Source organism: Mus caroli, unplaced genomic scaffold (genome assembly GCF_978045245.1).
Source record: "Mus caroli unplaced genomic scaffold, Mus_caroli_1 scaffold_10, whole genome shotgun sequence".
Lineage (NCBI taxonomy): Eukaryota > Metazoa > Chordata > Mammalia > Rodentia > Muridae > Mus > Mus caroli.
In genome coordinates this window covers 109,695,841-109,722,026 of record NW_028227265.1, presented here as the reverse complement: position 1 = coordinate 109,722,026, position 26,186 = coordinate 109,695,841, and the positions used below count along the sequence as shown (strand labels likewise).

Below are 26,186 nucleotides of genomic sequence, written 5' to 3'. Positions count from 1 at the left end.
GGTTCTCAGAAGCAGAGCCACTGGATGCTCATGCGGAGATGAAACACTGGGAACTCTGTTCTTTGCTTGTGAGACTACAGAAGCCTATGGTCACCCTGAGGGACAACTTGGAAGATTCCTACAAAACTGCACATACCCAGACCCTGACCTGGTCTGGCTGGGCTTCTCAGGATTTATCCAAAGAAGAGTTCATCCATGCAGTCTTCTCAGGAGACTCTCAAAACCTTCACTCACAACTGACCAATTGGACATTCTTTAGCGGATGGATGGCAAAGTGATATCTATCTAGAACATCGCTCAGCACTAAAAAGGAATGAGCTAGAGTCTCAGGACATTAATAAGGGTTAGATTTGAGCCAGAAGTTACCTGTCCCAGGTAGCACATGTAGTCAACAGGTGGCCACAAAATCCTGCCCTCAGAATGATGGGAGAGGCCCAGCTTGGTGCCTTCCACCCTGCAAATATACAGAAAGGGAGCAAGATACAGCTATCACCCGCCAAACCCAAACACAGCAAAGGCGAGCTGGTCATCTATACAGATTCCAGAGCAGTTAGGCTCCAGACCGAGGTTCCAAGGACTCTTGGCCACTTTGCTGGTAGCCAAGAAACCACTGTGGCCACAGAAATGTCTAGGTGTTGGTGATTATCTGGAAGTGTGACTTGGTTTCCATGCTGCCTAGCTTTCGTCAACCGGACACAAGCTAAAGTCATTTGGGAAAAGTGAACCTCAATTGAGAAAGTACCCTCGACAGACTGGCCTACGGGAGCCAACTTTTAGTTTTTAAATCAAAGATGAATGTAGAGCAGTTCAGCTCATTGTGCAAAGTGTCACCCCCTGGGTTGGTGGTCCTGATTTGTATAAGAAAGCCAGTTGTGAAATCCATGAGGAAGTCATAAGCCAGTAAGTAGCAGTCCTCCAAGGCCTCTGCTTCAAGTTCCTGCTTGCAGGTCCCTGCCTCGAGTTCCTGCTCTGACTTCCTTCAGGGAAAGAATGACCTGGGAGCTGCCATCTGAAATACATCCCATTCTTCCCATTCTTCCCATTCTTCCCGCGTTGCTTCTGGCCACGGTGTTGATCGCAGCAACAGACAAGCCTTGCTGAAATGCCCACTAGAATTCACTTCTGGGAACTCCCTGTTGTTCTTTCCTGCTTCAGAGGAACTGTCTACAGAAGATGGGGGCTCTCACTAGAGAACAAACCAAATGCTAAGGACAATGGGTGGAGGGATCTGTCCTTACTAAGCCATCCTGCACTGTGACCCAGCGAACATGCTCAGGTGACAAATCAAACCCTTAGGTGTAGGACTGGGACAAGGAACTCAGGAAAGGTCCAAGGAGGTCTCCATGGGCTCACAGAGGCCATTATCTCCTCTTAGACTAACAATCGCAAATGGCTTAAGAAGATATCTTAGAATTCTTAGAGTCCAAGTTACTCAGATGCACTAACCTATACTACTATGGCTCTCTCTCTGTGTGTGTGTGTGTGTGTGTGTGTGTGTGTGTGTGTGTGTACATGCATGCCACAGCTCACATGTAGAGGTCAGGTGGAGGTCAGAAGACTATTTTCAAGAGTTATTTCTCTCATTTCACCATCTGAGTCCTAAGTATCAAACTTAGATAATCAGGCTTGCGGGCTAGTGCCTTTACCCATAGCCATATGGCCAGCCCTGGACTATACTACTTGTGGACCCCAGCAATCAGGACTCTCTGTCTCTGTTATCAAAGAAGCATGTACAAGAGTGAGGGAACAGGCACAGAATGGTCTGAGAAGGTGGTGCATGCCTGAGAGACACTGCATTAGAAGGAAGACATAAGCAAAGGCTTCCCGTGACCACCGCTGAAAGGTTGCATGGGCAGATCTCTGCAGTTTTGTGATCAATGCTGAGGCTCGACCTCAAGGCATGCATTTGCAACTCAGAGGCCACTGTCCAAAGGAAGTTAAATCCCAAACTAGAGAGAGGAGGGTTTCGCCACAAAAGAGAAACAAAAAGTACTTGAGGAGCTGTTTTACCTTTGATCCTAGGGAGCAACATACTTTTAACCAATATATGCAGACAAGAAAGACATTTCACAATAGCCATTCTTCACAGAGAAACGTTAAGACTTTTTTTCCCTCCATGCTAGTTGGACGAAAATGCTAATTTTACTACCAGTCATGAATAAAATAATGATCTAATATGCAAATTTCAGGTAACAGCTGCATCTCCATAAACAACTTCCTGATTCAAAGTGTGAGAGCTCCAGCGTCAATGAGTGCTGTGTGCACAGAGCCCAGGGTGCATAACTGTGTTTTCAGCTGCTGGGTGCATAAAGGAAGCACACCATTAACATGTGGGGGTGTGACTGATTCAGAAATATCCCACACACTGTACACTGGCTGGAAGCACACAGTGCGTAGGTGTCTGCTGTTATCTCAAGACTCAATGGCAACAGTCATGCCAGCATCTTTCCTAAGCATCCTCTTACCTCCTCTGACATCTGTAGCTCTTCCTCGGCAGCCTTCCTTGCCCCTTTCTCAGACCACCCGTGTGGGACATGAGGAATCAGGCTTGTGTAAGTGGGGGATAAAGCATGGCTTCATGGCATTATCCATGAAGAAAGATAATGCTGGAAAGACCATGTTTTCTAATACAGCACAGAGGACTGCAGAGTTCTGCTCCCATCGTCTAGGATATTGGGAGTTTCAGCAGCCTGCACTGACTGAATACTTCACGGAATTCAGCGTACCCCACTGAGGTGCAGACCCATTCACTGAAGGAGAAACAAAAAATAAAACTCCTGGGGGAGAGATTGCTCAGAAGGGGAAAGAACAAACCTCACAAGCATGTAAGCCCAAGTTTAGTCTCCAGAATCTTTTTGTTTAAAAAAAGAAAAAAGCTAGATGCAATGTGTAATCCTAGCACTACTGCAGAGACAGCATGCGAGACAGGAAAACACGGCAGAAGCTCAGAGGCCAGCTGGAATACCCTATGCATGGCAGACAGAAGGTTGGCCCCACCTTAACAAGGTGAAAGCCATGAACTCAGTCCCTAAAGTCATCCTCTGACCTCCATACATACATGGCACACTACTTCTACACACACACACACACACACACACACACACACACTCCATGATGTAAGTTTCAAAAATCAAAACTTGCATTTTATAAAATGACGCTAGTCTAGAAAGCAAAGGCTGCACATAGTTTGGAAGCCGTGTTTGAGACCACAAGAGAGAACTAAAGTTTGTCCAGAAAATACCCAGAGGCCTCAAGCAGCATCACAGCAGGGCTGTGAAATGTCTGTCAGCTGTCATGCCAGAGACCTGTGTGCACATGCTGTGGTTACGTGTGGGTGAACACTGTCACAAAGTCACACTTCATTTCTACTGTCCCACCTTGTGCTTTAATTATATTGAACTTATTTGATTTAAAAAAAAAGTACACATTACTTAAATACACTTAGCACTGAGTAATGGATACACATGAAGGCAGGGTTTAAACTTAGGGAAAGAGCCAGTGGCCTGCTTCTCTAGCAGATGTCTAACTCTGCTGTGATCTAAACGGCTTACTTCCAGCAGCAACCTCCAACTTGGGCTACAAATCCAACCAAAGGCTGGGACATCCATGCAGTACTGGGATGTCAAGTACGGTCCTGTGAGCTCTCTCAGGTGAAGGGCAAGGGTGATGGGTGGTTGTGGGTAATAAAATACTTGTTGCTCGATGAAGCATAATATAAAGGGCTGGGTAAAGTAGAATGGACTGATCCTCATCTGGGAATAGACTTAAGGCTACAAAATTCCCCCTGGACACAGAGCTCCTGGAAGGTGACAGACCTGAGCTCTGGGGATAGAATTATGAATGAAGCAGTCGATATCCACCTGGAAACGCAGAAGCCAATGGCAGCTTCCCTCTGGACATGCTCAGTCCTTTGCAGCGTGCAAGTCCTCCCTGTGAAAACTCAGCCATTTATAGCGGGGAATGTGTACAGCCAGCGACTACCCAGATGTGGAGGCAACAACAAGTCTCTTCAGTGATGTGCCGGGAAGGGGCCAGATGTGGCCAGATGTGGCCAGATGTGGCTGTGCTCTTTGGAGAGGAGTGTTTCCTTTCCAGAGGGAGAGCAAGAATGAAACGGAAACATGTCAAGGCAGAGTGAGAAGGAAGCGTGCGGAGAAAGACCACACTAGGCACACCTCATCTTCATCCCTGTGGCTCGCTCACCCAGAGGAGGCTGGGGACCAGCCACATCAGCTGGACCAGCTACACAGTTCTCCCTGCAAAGGGAAAAAAAAAACCTTCCTGGCTGGTGTAAAGCAGTTGGCTGGGTTCTCAGAGCTCCCTGTCAGACTGTGCACTCCAAAGCACGCTTTATTCAAAACCTCAGCAATTCCATGACACTTGCACACCATCTCCTCCTACAAAGCCAAGGAAGGCTACTTGGGGTAAGCTCTAAATTAGTGCTTTGGAAGGGGCTTTGGTTATAAAGACCGGGCACAGACAGCTCTTCCCAGCGGGTGTCCATCCCAGCACCTCTCCCCTCTTTCATCCTATTCAACTGCAGCTGGGAAGAGCTCAAAACCCTTTACTGCACTCAGCCACACAAAGGAAGCCCTCTCCGCAGGCTTCTCTCTCTTGCTAGCCTATGAAACACAGGTTTAATGACCTAAGGTCCCTGGATTTACTCATTCCCAGGGGATCACGGAACCCACAGCCCAGTTGCCACATCTTTGCTGAAATAAAAGGAGAGTCAGCCAAAACAGTGCTTGTATTACAGACTGCTCCAGTATCTGGTGACTATCAAAATGATGGTTAATTAGAGACAGAACTTGTCTGCCTAGGACAATGCTATGGTCCTGGACTGCTGTGCAAGACCATCTCCCCCAAGTCCCCCCCAGAGAACGGAGGATGCTCCTTGGATTGCAGTGCTGTCTCCTGGCTGTCATTACCATCTATCTATTAAGACATGAGTATTTCACTTACAAAAGCAGTACAACCCTAGGTATATGAAACAGGGCAATGAAAGAAAAAAAAAACATAAAAAAAAAAAAAACATGCTGCAAAGTACAGAGAGGTAAGCAGCTGTCAGTTTAGCTGGTCGAGAGCTGATCAGTTAAGTATCATTTCCCAGAGGCCACAGAACTAGTAAAGTCTACATCCAAGACACAGGGAAAGTGAGAAATGAGTCACCTTTGACTTACCGAAGCGAGACTCCTGCTGCACGCCTTGCAGCATCCGAATGTGAAGTGCAAGGCAGCTCCACAGCAGATGGGAAGCTGTGCACGCAGAGGCACTTCAACCTCGCTGCAAAGGAAGGAGGAGGCCAGGGTGACCAAGTGAGTGGTCACAGCTCCAGTCAGCCTCAGCTTGGACTAGGCAGCCACGGTACTCTGCAAAACAGGCACACTGCAGCACGGTGGCGGGCATAGGATCCCTATGCATGTCCCATATATTCAAGCGTAATAGAAAACATGGATCTGGAGTGGATTCCATGTGGATATGGGGGCTGCCTGGCACTGAGCGCTAAACGCAAGCTCTCTGCTGGTAACAAAATTAGCCATGGAGATGGACGCCTTGATTAGAGCACAGTGCTGTCCCCCGGGACAGCAATTACGGAGAGCAGGTGCTCTGTCTCTTGCTCTTTCAGATAAATGCCTATAATCTCATTTCACAAACGATCCCTATTTAGACAGGAGCCACCTATTGTGATGATATCATTTGCTCTAGTAGCCATAAATGGGCAACTTCCTACGGAGCGTCACAGAGCTGACGACACAGGTCTTCATAAAAGTGAGTGGGCAGGGTGTTCGGAGGGGCCCGTCCACATGAGCAACTCATGCTGAAGATTCCAAGCGCCCTGGCATCTGAGAAGTTGCAGGGGAAAGAGGCAAGCCTTCCACTCCAATCTTTCAGTACACCGGACTGGGCTAAGAACCAACTGTAAGCTAGGAGGGCAGACCAGAGACCTCTGGCATCTACACATCCTTACACCTGCTTCAATTGCAGGTGTCCTGGTAGAAAATTACCTGATCACTTATGTTTGAAGTACAGAAACTCCACCTGAGGAGGCAAACACTACACACAAGAATCCTAGTAGAGTTAAGGGTGTGATCTGGTAAAGATAGTGAGAACCTTATGTGCCCGGTGGATGGCCAAAGGACTATGCCTAAAACCTCACAATAGCAATGTAACTTTCTCTAAAAGCACATGCAAAATAACCAAAGAGCTTGTGTTTATTAGAACTTTGGATTCCTCCACCGACATGTCTACAGAGACAGTGGCTGGTGATGACCGAGGATAAGAGAATAACCATTGAGCCTGGCCACTGTGCAAATACTGCAGGAGACATTCAGGAATACTGTCCTAGAAAAACCTCCCTGGACCTCCCTGAATTACTCCAGTGGCCTGAACAGCTCACTTGGAAAAGGCAGGGTTTCTGCTAGACAATTCACTATTCATAGGACTGGCTTAGGACAGGACACACTATGTTTGGACCAAATTAGACTAACATACTCCTTAAAAGTATGTTGTGGCTCAACCATTTAAGCTGCAAAGTTTATAGTGTGCTGCTACTGGTCTGAGTGAATGTGATTCAGACCCCAGTGGGGAATCTGTGTTGAGGTTACTCAGTGTAAAGGAGTAGCCACAGCAAAACCTTGCTTTAATATTCATGGTATGCGTACAGTAAACCTGGGCTGGAGAAATAACCCAGCAGTTAAAGAGCACTGACTGCTCTTGCAGAGGTCCTGAATTCAATTCCCAGCAACCACATAGTAGCTCACAGACAGCTGTGATGGGATCTGATGTCCTCTTCTGGTGTGTCTGAAGACAGCTACAGTGTACTCATATACAGAACATAAATAATTAAATATAAAAAACCCCAGTAAACCAATACAGATCTTCTTCAGTCTGCCTCATCAACACAGCAGGTTACTGGAACTAACTATAACTAACTATACATATGTTTCCTCTCAGTGGACACTGAAGACCTCTTTCAGGAAAGCAAGCTCTTGCAATAGGAATGTGCTGATGTTCCTCAGCAAGGAGGTTGCCTTCACCACTGGAGTAGGTTAAATGCCTTCCTCCACGCCCACCCTGCAAAGCTATGTCCATTTGGGTCCTCAGAATACCATATTATTGGAAATAAATCTTTGTAGACATAATTATGGACCTTGAGATGAGATCACTCTCTAATTAGGGAAGACCAATGACAGGCATCCCAGGACACTGACATCAACGTGAAGATAGGCAAATTGACTAGACTGATGGTTCTATAGCCAAAGAACACCAGGATCTCCAGTCACCACCAGGTTGTGTAAAGAGGCGTGGAATGGACCCCTAGAAACTACAGAATGAACCATTCCCTCAGCCTGTACCTCACGTTCAGAGTCTGGCCTCCAGAGCCAAGAGAGAATTAGTGCCTGCTGTCTTGGTCACAAGGCTACTGGCACTACTCCCTGCTAATCACTCAGCAGTCCATATCAGGCTCTGGAGTATCTCATAATGATACCACAGAGAAATGATGCAAGCAGGACTCAGATCTGGGATCTACACTTTGTTCACTAAAATGTCTTATCAGTGGTTCCTTACTCTCTAGATGTTTCCTAGTTCATTGAAGACCACAGGACTAGAGTCTCCAGTCATTAAAACAACTGACTCAAAGTCCAAAGAAAATGATAGCTAATGCTATGTCCCTCCCCACACCATAGTCCTCCATGCCCTGCTTACTGATGGAGTACATTTCTGCCTTACCTTCTTCTGTTGTTGTATCATTGCCCAGAATCCATCAACTACAGTTTTCCACAAGTAGAAAGGACCCCCAGATAATATTGAAATGGAAGGGTGGGGCCTGAGGTAATGATGAAGTGGTAGAAGGAGCTGAAGTTATAATGAAATACAAGATCAAAGGCTGGAGAGATGGCTCAGTGATTAAGAGCACTTACTGGTCTTCCATAGGTCTTGAGTTCAATTCCCAGCAACCACATGGTAGCTCACAACCATCTAGAATGGGATCTGGTGCCCTTTTCTGGTGTGTGTGAAGACAGCTACATTGTACTCATATAAATAAAAAAATATTAAAAAAAAAAAGAAATACAGAGTGAGACCTGAAATAATGATTACATGGAAGAGTGGAGTCTGGGTTAAGAATGACAATGGAGAGTGGGCCTTGGAGTAATGAATAAGTAGGAGTAGAGGCACCTGAGGTAATGATGGGATGAAAGGGTACAGCCTGGGGTAAAGTTGACACAGGTGAGTGAGGCCTAGAACAACAAGTACCCTGGGAGGCACATGGGGTAAGGATGCCACTGTATTGTTTGGTGAGGAAACAGGATACAGCACTGCTGGCTTCACATTCAACAGGTTTTCTGCCAAGTGGTGGGAACAGAAGACAGACTAGATCAAAGCAAACCTAGTAAATGCACCAGAAGAAAGAAAGAGGAACATCCAACCAAGAGGAAGAGGAACATCCAACCAAGAGGAAGAGGAAAATCCAACCAAGAGGAAGAGGAAAATCCAACCAAGAGGAAGAGGAAAATCCAACCAAGAGGAAGAGGAAAATCCAACCAAGAGGAAGAGGAAAATCCAGCCAGGAGGAAGAGGAAAATCCAACCAGAAGGAAGAGGAAAATCCAGCCAGGAGGAAGAGGAAAATCCAGCCAGGAGGAAGAGGAAAATCCAGCCAGGAGGAAGAGGAACATCCAACCAGGAGGAAGAGGAACATCCAACCAGGAGGAAGAGGAACATCCAACCAGAAGAAAGAGGAACATCCAACCAGGAGGAAGAGGAACATCCAACCAGGAGGAAGAGGAACATCCAACCAGGAGGAAGAGGAACATCCAGCCAGGAGGAAGAGGAAAATCCAACCAGAAGGAAGAGGAACATTCAACCAGGAGGAAGAGGAACATCCGACCCGAAGGAAGAGGAACATTCAACCAGGAGAAAGAGGAAAATCCACCAGGAGGGAGAAGAACATCCAACCAGGAGGAAGAGGAAGTCCAACCAGGAGGAAGAGGAACATCCAACCAGAAGAGGAAAATCCAACCAGGAGGGAGAAGAACATCCAACCAGGAGGAAGATGAAGTCCAACCAGGAGGAAGAGGAACAGAAACCTTGTACTAAGGGTTCCCCCAGACCATGTCCTTTGCTCATCTGCCTCCTGAGAGCCTAAGGGACAGTACTATAAGGGACTTGTACCTTATTTCACAGAGGGAGGAACCAAACCACAACTGAGCCATCTGGATCAGAAGTGGCTCTAGAACTAATATGCTCCTGTCCAATACACAGTCCTATCTCATACAGAAAACAGAGACCAGGGTGGCTAGCGGCACACCAGGCCTGGTAAACAATTGGGTTATCCTAGAGAGAAGGATACCATCGTAACCAGGGTGGCTGGAGGCACCTGACATATGTAGGATCAGCAAAACACAGCTGGAAAGACCTGTGGTACTGCCAGGGTTGAATTTCTGTATGACAAAGCCAGGTGTCTATGAACTCACCAATGGGGTCATGGTTGGGAATTCTGAGACATCTGTCACTTGTCTCTAATAGGAGCTCTGCCCACATCTTCTCAGACAAACACTCTCTTTCTCACTCGGCATCTAGTCCAGCTCTAATCATTAGATACTGAATAAAGATTTGCCAGAACCTTCCATGTTTTCCCGACGGCAGTTTCTCATCATCTCTTTTGAAGCAGACGTGAGTGCTTGTTTCTGTCAGGGAAACTGACAAAGCTCTTAGGAAATCTGCACAGAGCCCCACCAGATAGGATCCTTGATTTCTAAAGCAGTAGTCAGATAAATGCTTAACTATCACCAAGGAGTCACGGTCTCCCTCAGATTGACTCAAAACAACCATAAGATGGACAAGCTCATCCACAGAAGAGCTTCAGTAAAACTGCCAGCTTGAATTGCTGACTGAAATCGGTTGTCAGCGAACTTTGAGAAGTCAGTATGACCACCCAAGTCAACCTCCTTTCTGTCCTTTGCTGACCTGACTCCCACTGCTAAAATGATTCCAGATTGTTGAAATTTCATTCAAGGCTGAATTGGAAATCACTGTTCATGGCTGCACAAAGCTATTCTCAGTATTCCATGGATGGATTTCACCACCCAGAGTGAGTTCTGGAGCTGGATGAAGCCTACTACCCTAATGTAGGCTGCTGTGCCATGCGGGCAGGGCAGGGTTCATCAAGGATGCAGCCATTTCTTGCAGCTCAGCCCAGGTGACAACCTCCTTGTTAAGCACCCATATTAATTTCTTATCCCCAGGAGGAAAGACAAAAATACAAAAACAACACCCATTGCTGGTAAATTAGGTCAAGAGCCAACCACCTCCTGTGCAAGGCATTGTGAGGCTGAGCAAGGGTACAAAGCATCTAGCCTCAGGACCACTGAGTTCCCTGAAGCTCGCCCTCAATAGACTTCAAGATCACAGGCTCACACAGAACCACAAGGAAAGGAAAGCCCATGCGCTCCTTGTTTTATGCAACCGCTGGTGTCTGGTGGTTCCTAATCCAGAATGAAGGATTTACAAACTGGTCCACAACAGAGTTGGAATGTCAACACCTTCCTTATTTCTGTAGCTTTGGTTTTGCTACATTAAATTAAAGATTAGCTGCCTTTTGGTTTTTTCTGGTAATACATTTTACCCTCTCTGGTTGGTATCAATGAACATTTTCACAATTTTCAGAGATGAAAGGCCACAAGCTGCTTGCAAATAAATCTTACTTGCAGCAAATCACCCCAGAGAATCTGGTTTGCCTGATCCCTGTTTACATGGCTGGAACGCCAGCATGGATCTGCAGGATGGAGATTCCTAATCTTCTTCAGAAACAGATAGGAGAAATAAAGACAGAGCATAACCAGTGAATTACAAACAATAATCACCACACAGTTCTTAGGGTGTGAAGGAGAAGGGCTGATTAAGCAATTAAGATTTATCCCCTTGTTTACAAACGATAATAAGTAATAATACAGTGAACGTGGAGATTCTGCAGCATTTGAATATCTGGTGAGCATACATTTCCTAAATGCCAACTTTAACTGTGAGTATTAGAGTGAGCACATTTTAATTTATTTGTGTTTTGTGGTCACCTATGTTAACAGCAATGGCTAGTTGGATTATCTTAACTTCATGCCTATACAACGAGGAATGTGAGAGTCCTGGTATCAAATTTATTCTCATATTAAGGACTTTCACAGGTTCTAAGCATAAAATTTCACAAAGATAGCTATCTACAGCTGATAGGTCGTTTCCTAGAGTAAAATGGACAATTTAAGGTAGACTTTTCAACCTGATGGTGTGACTCCATATGTCCTTAGGATTACCAAGTGCCAGGTCTCTTCAACTTCCTCAAAGGTAGTTACAGTTTCGACTTAGAAAAAAGTGAAAGAAGGTTCATAGTGGGCTTAGAATTTATTTATTGCCCTGGCTGTTCAATGCTCTTGAAAATTCAGGAACATATTCACATTAACTTGCCTGCTCTGACATGGGCAGTTTTCTTCTTCTGCAAGGGGAATACCAGAGCTCTGTGGGGGGGAAATGCCACTTGTGGAGCTACTATCTGGCAAAGACAAACTTAACACCCATCTTGCCCTGGCCAGAAGGTACAGCCTAAGGCACAGTGGAAGCGGGATTCCTCTGGTACATCAACCACAGCCCCACCCACCTTGACCCAGCTTTGGCCTACAAGGCACGTGATCTGAAAGTCAGGTCTAATATTCTGTTGGTTTAGAAATATATAGACCTTCTCTCATCCTTCTGCAATCTTATTTAACCACAAGAGAAGACAAATGGCTCCTTGAATTGTAGATTCAAACTTCTAAAAGCCCTAAAATTAAGACCAAAAAAAATATTAGTGAATAAATTAAGAAAGTGAAAAGAAATAATACAAAGAACCTGAAATGAAGCATGGGAGACACAAAACTCAACCTCCCCGACAGAAATGGCAAGGGCTTGAGAAGTAGACAAACACACGGGTAAAATCACAGACACGGCAAGAGGCCTGGTCTTCAACAAAGGCCAGGGCACTGTGAGAGGCGTAGTCTTCTACAAAAGCCAGGCCTTCTACAAAAGTACTCCATATACAAACACATGAAACACTACTGGATCAAAAAACATAACTGGGAAAAGCATGGACAGGTTTATAGCTGTTTGTGTTCTCTAGTGCTGTTCAGAATTATTCAGTATATGACAGAGAGCTACCCCGACTAGGATGGTCATTCCTGGCAGAGACTAGATTTGGGGGTACCAACAAACATGGTCCTCCCAGGACATATGCTTCCTGCATTTCACATCACCCCAGAGCCTGCCAAGATGACCTCATGGTACCTTTCCAAACGTTCTTTTATACAGACATACAATTGCTATTCCCATCATCTGAAGACCAGAAACCCCAGGAAGCCATTGAATGTTTCCAAGTTACTGCCCCAAGTTAAGGAGAAAATACAATCAGTTTGCCAGTTTGACAAGTTGAAGATAAAATTCTTAATGAACCTGACTCCGCTATGTGTTCTAAAAATGCATCCTGTAGTCAAATAACACAAGCTGTGATCATCTGGTTTTACCTAAAATGTCTGTTGCATGAGGTTAATTCTTAGCCCAACGCTTTGGGGAAGATGAATACTTGTAAACATCTGAAATGTTCATCATAACACAAGTAACATTTTCCGTGCATACCCTTAACATTTGTTGCTATAGGAGCAAACTATATTTAATTTTGTCTGTGCAATTATTGTTCAGTGAGGAGAGACTATTTTTGTGTGTTACTGGCTAAGAAGGCTGTGATTATTTTGTTCTGGTGCTTTTACTAAAGCAAATAAAAGCATTAATGAAAACATTTGATAATGAAAAGTCTAGGTAAGTTATGTTTTTCCTTTGTCACTTTGTTATTTAGAAGTAGCTCACTCTCAGTGCCTAGAAAAGTTTTTTAAACTTCAGCAATGCAGTAGAAGAACAGCAATACTTCAAACACCGAAAATCCAAAGATTCCTAAGGATCTTCATTTCTGCTGAGAACAGTGCTTTTTTTTTTTTTTAACTTAACTTGAACAGTCAACGATTATCCAATTATTTCAGTGCAAAAGAGGGAGAGAGGAATGAAAGATGATAAGTATGTTTTATTTAATTATATATTAATAAAGAAATCCATGGAATATATAAAACCTTGTAGAACTATAATATATTCTCATAACAGTCTGAGACAACTCATTTAATACAGACTTTAAAACAGTAAAACTTTCTTTAAAAAATTCCTGGGTTTGAACACATGGTTCAAACATCCATGCACAGATTTGTGGGTGTAAATGTGTTCAATATATGTCTACTCCAGTCCAGAAAACAAAATGTGCACCAATAAGGCAGTTCTCCAAGAAATGGTGATGCTCATCTTGGGCTACATTTTCAGCCCTTTGAGTGTGGAGAGATCCAGGCAGTAACTAATGTTAAATGAACAGAATAATCAAGAGTCAGGGCAAATTTGCTGATGAACTTACCACACCGTTCATTCCATAAAAATGCCTCCAAAATTAAAATTCCTCAAAAAAACAAAAACAAAAACTTCCTTCTTTTGAAAAACAAACTCAATTGCTTTGGTCCAAAAAAGAAAAAAAAGTTCGTGATGATTATAACAGAAATGAAATATTAAAGTTTGGGTTCTTAAGTATTATAATGATTTTTTTTTTTTTGCTGCTTACTATACTGCTCTAGCTACTTGCTTTGTTGCTATGGCAACATGCTGCTAGTATCCAACATTTGAGGCTGTGAGATTATGCATGCTTCTTGACAATCACACCCAGGAACTATATTGTTTCTTAACACCATACACAGCCACCAAATTCCTATGGCTATCGAGTCTCCACTTCCTGATTTTCCAAGACAAAACCATCATTCTTGATCCTTTCTCTCCAAGGGTTACATAAAGCTTTCCCACTTCCTGTATGACTGCCCTCAAAGGCTCCAGGCTGCCCGAGACCAGAACAAGGTTTAGTGGATCTCCTCTTCCACCCAGATTCTCTGTCTGGGGAGCCTGGCTTCCTTCTGAGTTCATGACTCCCTTAGTTTGGGCATGTACGAAATCCTTTATTGCCTGTTACCCTAAGCCTCAGTTCACAGCAATTTGATGGTGAAGGCACTTACATACTAGAAACCCAAAGAAATCAAACACTCACAATTTGCCCAAGTGGATCTGCCTGACTGCAACGAGACACAGTTCCAGATACAACTCAGTACATCGGGCTCCATGGCACCCATTCCTACCATGACTCTTTCCTGCCACTCCGAATTAAAAAGCACACAGTATCATTTTAACATAGAAAGAATTTCATGTTTTCTTGTTCGTAAATATAGGTGCTTATTATTCAAGTGTAGGTGTGAACATCAATTACCTTGACAATGATACGAACGGTTAGGAAACAGGTTAATTAGGACCACCGTTAAATTGATCTTGATAGATTCCTATATGTGTTTAACCTGCTCATTGCTTGGTTTCTGAATAGGCAGGCACTTGGGGGAAGGAAAATGAGTCTGAACATCATGACTGTGCATTCATTATAACCAGTCCTGGCCTCCTAACAGGCTCTGCTATTGTCCAGTGGGTTCTAGGTGCTTTCAGAAGTCTTACAGCCTCTGGAACAAGCCTTATAGCTCATTTATAAACAAGCCCACTGTAGATAACAAGTCCTGAGAGTCCTCCCTGTGGTTACCTAGGTAAATTATTCAAATTGCCAGGTCAGTCACAAAAGGGCAGGAAATGCCCGTTGTAGTCTTCTTTCATGCTTTCATCCTTCAAGTCTAAGTCAGAATGCTCTCTCTGCCTGGATCCGGGGACTGTCAGTCACAATGGACTCTGCCACACAGTGCCTACAATGTAAAATTTACTCAAAGCATCACTGTCCTTCCTTTCCTGTTCCCTTTCCTAAATCTCTGGGCAAACATGTCCCGTCACAGTGCCGCCTGCCATGCATTAAAATGACCTATAACGCTATTTCTCTCTCACTGTGTTCTAGGTTGGGGGTTGCAGCTCATTTAACTGTGAATATTGATGGCACCTGATGTGGTCCCTTATGAAAAATAAGTCTTAGATTTGGAGAAAAGAAAAAGGAAACAATCGAGGAAGGTAAGGAAAGGGTTACAGTGTCCTACTGAGAGGACGTGGCTGCAGACACCACCCAAAACTGATAGGGCAGCCCCACCCCAGGGAGGCTTGGGATGGGCGGGATGGGCTGAAAGGAAGAATGGCCCTGTAAGGAACCCAGCAGCAGAAGCCTGGCCCCGGAAGGCACTGCTGTATGATGTCCCCAAAGAGGTCCAGAATCCACAGAGCACTGAGCATGCCTGATGTTACTTCACTGTGTCTCTTCATAGGCTGCCCACAACAGATACCACCAGGGAACAGGGAAAACACAAACTCACTCCATCCCACCAGAGATATCCAGACAAAGCCCTGACAGTGAGCTGGCTCAACACCAAAGTCCCCAAAGACAATGTAAGGCAGCAGTTCTCAACGTGTGGTTCGTGGTCCCCAAACAGGCACTTACATAATGATTCATAACAGCAGCAAAGTTACATTTATGAGGGAGCAAATAAAATAATTTTATGGTTGGGAATCTCCACAGCATGAGGAGCTATATTAAAAGGTAGCAACATTAGGAGGGTTGAAAATCATGGATGTAAGGAGTAAACTGCAAACAACCTGAATATTAAGAGGTCTGGTTTTGAAAAGCTATCTCATGTTCATGGAACACCATATAACCATTAACTTCATGTAGAGTAAGAACATGAGCAATTGCACTTCTGTGTTTATAAGTTAAGATTAGTTTTTAAAAGCTGTTTGAAACTGTACACACACCATTAGCTTCTTTGTTCTCTGAAATGAATAGACATATGGATTTGAATGTCAACAGTCATGTATGTGTTCATGTGTCTATTTGTAGGACTGAACTCAATGTGCACATATCTGTGCTCATGCATGGAAGAGCATATCCATTTCTGAATTTGCATGTACATGGTCATATTTCTATGTGCACATTTCTACGTGAAATTTTTTTGTGTCTGTGTCTACATTCATGTGGGCTGTATGCCAGTCTTTATGCATGCATGTATCTATGTTTAGTCTACATTCATGTGTCATGTACATGTCTATATTCATGTAGGCCATGCCAGTGCTTGTGCAGGCATGTGGCTATGTTTATATACATGCCTGTAATGAAAATGTAATGCACTCACATAGATTATGTCAGTGTTCATGCGTGTATGGGTCTATGTGCACGTGTGTGTATTCATATTGTTTGTGTATATGTTTCTGTTTACATGAATTTGTGTTTGTGTGTTCTTGCACTGAGGTTTATGCATAGGTCTCTGTGTACATATGTCTGTACTTCTGCTCATGTTTATGTATTTGTCTCTGAATACACATATCACCATTCATGTGTTTTGCACTCATAGTTATACACGTGCCTCTGTGTACACATATCTCTATTCATATGTTTGTGTTTATGTGTGTATGTGCACACACTTCTACACTCATATGTGTGCCTATGGAGTTTTTTATTATTATTCAGAAATTAAATCTTAAAAACTACCTCTTGTGGCTATTTTGTAGTGGTAGAGAGTATTTTCTTTTTCTGCATAGCTGATCTTTATAAACTAAAGAATATTTAGACAACCAGAAAAAAACCTACAAATTTGATTTTTTTTTACAAAGAAGGAAAAGAAAACTAAGTTTCATCTCCACGAGGAGCTATAAAGGGTGTTTACAAAGAGCCATTCAAACACTGTTTGCTGGCCACACACTCACTCACTGAGGTGCCTTGGTTAAGGAAACCCTCTGGAGCGAGCCCCAGAAGAAAATCCCTGGATGAAGACATCAAAGTCTGTGACTTTCAAGGCACTAAAGCTATAGGGACACTTTCATTTTCAATGTTTACATATTAATACTTCTCACAATTCATTTAAAAAACTGAGTGATTTAACAGATGAGAGCTATAAAGACCAGTGTGGTAGTCTATACCCAATGCAGCACACCTCAGTAACAGTCTTCCAGAAGGCTACTGATGACATCCTCAGACCCTTCACCCTAAACCCATTTTTACATAGGTATACTTTGTGAGATCTCATCCCACTGTGAAGTAGTTTCACAGTGACAAACATCCGTTATCAGCCCCTTATCAATGGCGTTTGCATATTCTATAACTCACCACACTTCTTGAAACTCAGTTCCAACTGTGACTCCAACAGGAGAATCTTAGCTTTTTCCCACCCTTTAGTCTGCTCTTGTAGTTTTAAATATAGTTGTGAAATCACTTAGTCATATTTATAGGCACACTGAAATTTAAAGTCGCAGAGCCCCCTGGAGAATAGCTAACAAGTTCCTTATTTTATAAAGCAAAGGAGAGACAAACAAGGGAAAGGGATGTATTCCCAGATCTCCCATCATGGTGGCATAACTGTGGGCACAGCAGATTTACCTGGTGTCCTGTCTATACCCAGTCACGTGAACCTCCGAAGCAGCGCCTGTGTGCCCAGGTGAGCACATTAGTTTGTGCATGTGTATCCAAGTGCAGCCAAGTAAGTCACAACAGTGTCCTAATCACTAGAGTTATCCTAGGGATGCAGGGGCAGGATGCAGGGGCAGGATGCTGTTGGAGTTCAAAAGGGCCATCTTGGAGATGAGAGCAACCTTGGAGGCTTCAGAAGAGGCTCTGTCAACACTCCGGGTCAAGTAGTAAGACCATAGATGCCATCGCTAAGATAAAAAGCACAGAGGCTCTGCAAGTGGAGCAGGCTTTTAACATTTCTTCCTTTTCCCTCTTGCTCTAGCTAGGACTTTTGCAGTCTCCATTGTGGTGTCCATGATGTAGGTATAAAAACCTCACAGGACCAAAGTCAAACAGGAAAGTGTATTAATCCATATGTTCTTCATATATTCCCCATATCAGTTTCAAAGATATTTGCTCTTCAGGGTGAGGACCTCAGAGGGCCGCAGAAGTTGAACAACTTGCTCCAAGTCAGTTACTAACTGAAATTAGATCCAAGCAGACTGGCCTCTGAACTTGTATACCATTGTCCCCACATGCCCTAAGATTTTTAATCACCGAAGAAAAACCAAACTGCTTGCTATTACATAGGTCATAGAGATCTGTGTGATAAAAAACAAGAGCCAAAAATAGACTATCAAAGACAACATGTATCGAATGTTTATACTTCCCAGAAGGCAAACGGCCAAAGCTTATTTGTCAGATGACTGTTTAAAGCATGGGGCCTTTGGGAGGTAATGGGGTTATGGGGGACAGAATGTTTCTTCATCCAATCCACCTCATTAAGAAAGCAAAAAGACATTACAAAGACCCAGGAAGCAGGCCTCTCTAGACACCGGACCAGTTGGTACCATGATCTAAGGCTTTCAGCCTCCAGAACTGTGAAAAGCTGGTGTGTGCCTTTTATACAGCCACCCTGTCTGTGCTGTCCATCACAGCAGCCTGAGTGAACTAAGACAGGTGTCAAAACAACAACAGGAAGAGTGTTCTTTTCAACAGGCAGTTCTGGGACAGCCAGAAAAGCATGAGCGAAAATAAAAAGAAAAAAAAAAAAGAAGTTGCAACCGAAACCTCACATCACAACTTTATTAAAAATAAATAAAGGAAAACAACAACAAACAAACCAGCAAAACCCCTTAGGCCTGGGTGTAAGAGCATAGACTCAGAACGCAGCCCAAGAGCTGCCCCTGGTGGACGGAGGTTAAACAGGGAGTTTTGAGACAGGGCGCTGCAGGCACGAAGGACATGGGAACTAGCCTAAAGCAGAGCTGAAACTCTTGTGCTGCAAAAACACTGAAATACAGCAAAAAAAGAAAAAGAAACCCCACAAAATGAGAGAAAATGTCTGAAACCCCTATAAGTAACGAGGGGCCTATATCCGGAATATTTAATATCTACAGCTCAATAACAAGAAACAATCGCTTTCAAATGGACAGAAGAGTAAAGTCATTTCTCGAGAGATAAGACATATGAGACGACGTGCTGTAGATAGAAGCTGCCGCTGCACTACGGTGCCTCACTCTTTCTAGGGCGCCCGCAATGCAAAGGGCACACTAACCACGGCTATTAGGGTATAAAGAAATCCAGCTCCATCTGTTACCAACATAAACGGAAACGGGAGCCTCGGAAAGCAACCTGGAGAGTGATCAATAAAGCAGACCTGCACCGTGACCCCACACAGTCCTCTCCCGGCTATATATCCAAGAGTAATCTTCGACCAGCATTGCAGATAACAGAGGATAAAAAAAGAAAAACAACCACTGACTAGTGAGCGAGTAAACAAACATTCGAATCAGTACCTGAAAGCAAGCAAGTAGGAAAGCAGCTTAAAGCATGAATGAACTGTGCAATCCTTTCCTACTGAGAGATGCCAGACCCCACAACCATTTATTGTGGGGTTCACCCAACACAGAATACCCAACAAATGCACTACTCCATAGATGTAGGAGGTAGATTTACCTGCCAGCGTTGCTGGTCTGGGAGTGCTGCAGCAGCGGCTAATGGGTCTCAGATCTCTTTTGGAATTGTAAAAAAAAAAAAAAATAGTGATCAAATTTATCATTTGATAATGCAGCACAGTGTTTTCAATATACTAAAAAAGCAACGAGTTTGATGTTTGAAACAAGTGGGTTTTTTGTTGTGTGAACTAATTCAAAAGGATATTTAAAAAAAAAAAGTTATGCCGCCACATACTAGAGACAAAGACAAGGTGCACGCCAGGCTTCCGAAGCCCTGAGCACAGGGTACATCTCTCAGCACTTACTGTAAACAAGGCTGTAGCCCAGGGGGGTGGGTAGAAAACAGAGATGGGTCTGAGATGAGGTCCGCATTCAGCAGGACACCTAACAAACCAAGTCTCCTTCTACAAGCAAGTCTGTTAATAGGAAGCTAGACGGAGAGACAACTAAAACTGCCATTTGCCAAAGGGCTTTAGGCTACTGTGCAAGCAGTGACAGTAGACAGGAGTCGGTCACTATCACTTCATAGCCATTTGCAGAACCTACCAGCCATGTCACTCTACTGAGACCAAAACCATGAACATATACACTATGAGAAGTCACCAAACCCTATGTCTGCTGTTACTTGGGCCCTCTGTAATTCTTTCTTCCTTCCTTCCTTCCTTCCTTCCTTCCTTCCTTCCTTCCTTCCTTCCTCTCTTTCTTCTTTCTTTTTTCTTTCTTTCTTTCTTTCTTTCTTTCTTTCTTCCTTTCTTCCTTTCTTCCTTTCTTCTCTTCCTCCTCCACCTCTTTTCTTCCTCCTCTCCCTCTCTCTTTATCTCTCTTTTCTCTCCCCCTCCCCTTTCCTTTCTCACTCTCTCCTCTCATCTCTTTCTCTCTCCTCTCTCTTCTCTCTCCCTCTCCTGCCTCTCTCATTCTCTCTTCCAGCAGGAAGAGAAAAGAATCACCCATTCTCTACTGTACATAAGATAGCACACATAGCTGGGGCTTGGAAGGAGGATTAGGTCAACAGAACAAACTGGAGGTGTATAAAATGGGCATTGGTAATGTGCCTTCATCACAGAGAAAAAAATTCCAAAGGTAGTGCACAGGCGCACCACCCTGAATGCGAGAGTGCAGTTAAAGTGGACAAAGCAGGAGCAGTTGGGAAATTGAGGTAATGAAACTCACATGATGCTTCAGAAATCAGGTTTCTTTTAATAACTGTCCAGCCTCATCCTATTTGCCACTAATGCATGCCTAATAGACAGGGATTCACTGCTCTTCAGGGCTTCTCAATAGAAAAATCTTCAATAAAATCAAAAGGCACATTCCTAGCATTCTCTTCCTTAACTATTTTGAACATGTGTGTGTGTGTATATGTGTGTGTGTGTGTGTGTGTGTGTGTGTATCACCTCTCAAGCCCTGCACAGTCTGGGTTTTAGCCCACAAGCCTGGTATTTGGCACTCAGACCTGCAGAAATCCTAGACACCAGAGTTTGTCTGAAGGCCATGCTTGAACATCTCACCACTTCCTCACAGTGGGTGTTTACTGAGCACTTCCCTTTTTAAAAAAATATTGTTTATTTTCTTATTGCGTGTCTATGTATGTGTGGCGCAGGCTGAGAGAGTCAGACATGAGTATATAGGAGTTCAGTCTCTCCTCCACAATTGGGCCCTGGGGGCTGGACTCTGGTCATCAGGCTTAGTAGCAGGTACGTTTCCTTCTGAGTCATCTCACTGGCCCCGCTGAGCACTTCCCATGTGGAGGGCACTCTTCCAGGCACTCACACTCAAAACTGAACATCAATCATACACACACACACACACACACAAAACACATAAACACACAACACATATACAACACACATACACACACAATGTACACACACCACACACACAAACACACACAATACACACACAACACACACATATAAACACACCACATACACACACATAACATACACACAACACATATACATACACACACAGACACACCACATACACAAACACACACACACACATAACACACACACACACATAACACACACACACACACACACACACACACACACACACCTCTTTAAAGCCAGATTTCTGAAAAGGGGACTGTCAGGAGGAGAAAGTGGGTAGACGGTAGATGGTTGTCACCAGCAGAGTAGGGACAGGTTGATGTCTGTTGAGGGCAAAAACCTCCCTTGGGAGGAGTTTGTTCAAGAGATTATCTATGCTATACAGCATGCCTTGATTCTCAATGACTGTTGTATTCTGAAAGGTTGTTGAGAGAGTAAATCCGATGTTCTTGATCACACACGTACCACAAATAAATGAGCAACTCATGTTAATAATCACAATTCAGACAATTCAGAGTGCACCCATCTTTGAAACCATATTGCAAAGAGTAAATACCTACATTTCGGGTTTGTCAGCTGGAAATAATGAAATCTGAAATGATGCTCTGTGTAAGCTCAGACAGAACGTGCTAGGCTTACTGCACACTGACTGGCCGTACTGATCACCACTCCTGTGCCCCTAGAAACAGGGATGCCAGTGTGCAGAGGAAAAGAAGGAGGAGCCTTTGGAAGCTGAGTCTAGTGTTCCAATCAGAAAGTCTCAGAGGCTGGGCGTGGTTGACCTTGCTGTGCTCACTGGAGAATGGGACATGGGACCATAGGCGGGATCCCTCCATATTCTGTATTTGTTTCTCTGAAAACCATTATCAGAGATCCTGGTGACATCATATATGAGAGACTAGTAACTGTTGATGCCAGTTGCACCACGGATCCCTGTGAACATTACTCATGCTCTGCCCAACCTAGCACCTTTTCCAAGGCTGACCCTGACCTTCTAGGCTCTGCCCAACAGTTATTGGCAACAGTCAGGTATGTCTGGCTTGCTATAAAGGGGGCTGTTTGGCGCCTTCTCCTGATCTCTGTTCTCTCTCTCTCTCTCTCTCTCTCTCTCTCTCTCACACACACACACACACACACACACACACACACACACTCCTCTCCCTGACTCCTTTCTCCCTCTCCCCTACCCCCTCTCCACTCTCTCTTCAAATGTTCTTTGCCTGCCTCTCCCCCATCTCTGTCTCTGTGTCTCTGTCTCTGTCTCTGTTTGTCTGTGTGTGTGTGTGTGTCTTTCTCTGTCTCTACTCCCTTCTCAACTCCCCCCTCCCATGCCCTAAATAAACTCTATTCTACACTATACCCATCGTATGGTTGTTACCTCGGGGGTAAGGGATGCCTCAGCATGGGCCCTCCGAGCCACCCCTCCCACCTCACCATACCTGGCTCTATCAAACATATGCTGCTCTTTTTATTAAACACAACACCTGGGTTTTAAGAGTCTACTCTGAAACTCTGTACCAAGGCTCTTACATGACTGATTCCTCTATGCAGAGTTTTTACTGCATTTTGTGTTACATTTGCAAACACAGAATGTGAGCTATGTAATCTAAAAATTAGTTTTGCTTTCGAGTATGAAATGACTTATTGAAACTATTATATACTAAAATTTTTATTGACAGCATGAAAATGCAAAGCTCTTACTAAGTACTACTTATGTTGCCTAATTTATAAATAGATTCTGCATTAGAGTAAAAAAAAAAAATTACGAAACTCCTGACCCACGGAACAATGCTCTAGCGAGAGAAATGAGCAGACAGCAGTGAGCGATTGCTGATCACAGTCATGTATGAAATAACGCCAGGGTGATGAAACACACAGTGGCTGGGACAGGACAGGCTTCTTCTTCATTAACCTTATTATTATTATTATATTCTCTTTATTTACATTTCAATTGTTATCCCCTTTCCCAGTTTTCCCCTCCCGGAAACCCCCATCCCATCCTTCTTCCCCCTGCCTCTACGAGGATGTTCCTCCACACACCCACCCACTCCCACCTCCCCGCCCTTGATTCCCCTACACTGGGGCATCTATTGAGCCTTCATAGAACCAAGGACCTCTCCTCCCATTGATGTCTGACAAGGCCATCCTCTGCTACATATGCATCTGGAGCCTCTTGTACTAGTTCCTGGGAGCTCTGGAGAGTGGGGAGGGGTCTGGTTGGTTGATATTGTTGTTCTTCCTATGGGGTTGCAAACCCTTTCAACTCCTTCAGTCCTTTCTCTAACTCCTCTATTGGGGACCCCATGCTTAGTCCAGTGGTTGGCTGCAAGCATCTGCCTCTGTATTTGTAAGGCTCTGGCAGGGCTTCTCAGGAGACAGCTATATCAGGCTCCTGTCAGCATGCACTTCTTGGCATCCACAATAGTGTCTGGGTTTGGTAACTGTATATGGGATGAATCCCCAGGTGAGACAGTCTCTGGATGGCCTTTCCTTTAGTCTCTGCTCTACAATTTATCTCCATATTTGCTCCTGTGAGTATTGTGTTCTCCTTCTAAGAAGGACCAAAACACTCACTTTGGTCTTCCTTCTTCTTGAGCTTCATATGGTCTGTGAATTGTATCTTGGTTTATTTAGAACTTTTGGGCTAATATCCACTTATCAGTGAGTGCATATCATGTGTGTTCTTTTGTGACCGGGTTACCTCACTCAGGATAATATTTTCTAGTTCCATTCATTTACCTAAGAATTTCATGAATTCATCATTTTTGGGGGGGGGTGAGACAGGGTTTCTCTGTGTAGCCCTGACTGTCCTGGAACTCACTCTGTAGACTAGGCTGGCCTCGAACCCAGAAATCCACCTGCCTCTGCCTCCCAAGTGCTGGGATTAAAGACATGCACCACCATTTTTAATAGCTGAGTAGTATTCCATTGTGTAGCCATTCCTCTGTTGAAGAACATCTGGGTTCTTTTCAGCTTCTGGCTATTATAAATAAGGCTGTTGTTAACATAGTGGAGCATGTATTCTTATTACATCTTGGAACATCTTCTGGGTATATGCCCAAGAGTGGTATAGCTTAGTCCTCAGGTAGTATTATGTCCAATTTTCTGAAGAACTGCCAAACTGATTTCCAGAGTGGTTGTACCAGCTTGCAATCCCACCAGCAATGGAGGAGTGTTCCTCTTTCTCCACATCCTCGCCAGCATCTGCTGTCCTGAGTTCTTGATTTTAGCCATTCTGACTGGTGTGAGGTGGAATCTCAGGATTGTTTTGATTTGCATTTCTCTGATGACTAAGGATGTTGAACATTTCTTTAGCTGCTTCTCAGCCATTAGATATTCCTCAGTTGAAAATTCGTTTTTTAGCTCTGTACCACATTTTTAATAGGGTTATTTGGTTCTCTGGAGTCTAACTTCTTGAGTTCTTTGTATATATTGGATATTAGCCCTCTACTGGATGTAGAATTGGTAAAGATCTTTTCCCAATCTGTTGGTTGACATTTTGTCCTATTGACAGTGTCCTTTGCCTTACAGAAGCTTTGCAACTTTAAGAGGTCCCATTAGTTAATTCTCGATCTTAGAACATAAGCCATTGGTGTTCTGTTCAGGACATTTTTCCCTGTGCCCCTGTGTTTGAGGCTCTTCCCCACTTCTTCCTCCATAAGTTTCAATGTCTCTGGTCTTATGTTGAATCAGGACAGGGTTCTTATAGAGCAGGTGAGCCCAGGCAGGTGCCAAGTTCTGAAGAAGCCCTGGGCTGAGCTCCACTGACACAGCCAGGAGCAGATGGTCTCCATCACTGAGCACAGGACCGAGAAAGGCAGTTAGCCAAAGAAGATTCATCAGGTACCACTGTGAGTCCTAGATTCAAAACAGTAAGATGATTTGGAAAAGAAGGTGTCTCTATGTTTGGTTCTTAGGAGTGACATGACATACGTCATGTCCTCACAGGGTACTTGGAGCTGTTGCTGGTTAGGAAAAGATAGGAAGGGCTAAATAGGAGAGTATGACCCACAGCAGACAGAGACTAGGAGATCCTAGTGAGATGCATAGTTCAGCCTGAAGCTGGATCCTGTCAGAGCCGACAGTAGTACTTGCTTAGCTTATGAAGTGTTTAAAGAAGGCCCTGCAGGATTTGTGGGAAGGCAAGGCATGGGCTATGTGGTGCCCAGCAAACTGTGTTCAGTTACTAAGCCTGGGGGAGAGCAGCAGGGGACCCAAAGCAGACTCCAGCTTGGGCCAGCTGAGTATGGTCTGCCTCCCATGCATCCAGAGGAATTAGAGAGGACCCTATGGCGAAGAGTTTGGAGTGAGGTATAGGCAGAGATGAACAGTTATTTAAAGCCTTGGCATGGGGCTCATCTCACCAGTGACAGCTAGGTGAAATGACCTCAAGGGAGGTTGGGTAGCAAGAAATGACCATAGAAGTGTGGCGCACAGAAGGGCCTGAAGGTCAAGGACTGTGTAGCTGTATTAAACAACTGGACAGTCTTCCATTCCAGAATTACCGCCCACTCTGGTTTTACATAGGAGGCCACTGGTGACCCTAAGGGCAGGATCATAGAGCAGAGCTAGCCACAGAGATAGGACATCAGGAATGAAAAGGAAGATTAGGAGGGAGAATGGGGATTGGGGAGCAGGTGAAGCAAGGAAGCGGGCTGCAAAGATGAGGAAAAGCTCCCTGCTGAGTTAAGATATGGGCCAAGGAAGCATCCCAAGTCACCCACAAGGTAGCCAGACCAGGCGTATGGGTGATGACCAGGCAGATACTGCACAGTGATGGACAGGGTCAGCTGTGACTGAGGCAGAGAGGGAGACACAGAGAGCAGTGCTGATGATGTGTGCTCCACCTGACCGATGCTGGGTTTTAGTAACGTGGCACGACAGT

General features: G+C 44.3%; 1 protein-coding gene across 5 annotated transcripts in view; it reads right to left on the bottom strand.

Moving 5' to 3' along the window:
* The window catches only part of Dlgap2 (DLG associated protein 2), a 796,232-nt gene that overhangs the window by 459,160 nt on the left and 310,886 nt on the right, over positions 1–26,186 (bottom strand). The window contains exon 1 of one of the 5 annotated variants that reach the window (XM_085844129.1): positions 5,181–5,446. The exons of the other annotated variants lie outside the window; for them this stretch is intronic. Within the exon in view, the coding sequence (XP_085700255.1) occupies positions 5,181–5,214 (34 nt within the window). The 5' untranslated portion in view covers positions 5,215–5,446. Of the gene's footprint in view, positions 1–5,180; positions 5,447–26,186 lie in introns of those variants that run through there. 5 annotated transcript variants of the gene reach the window in all.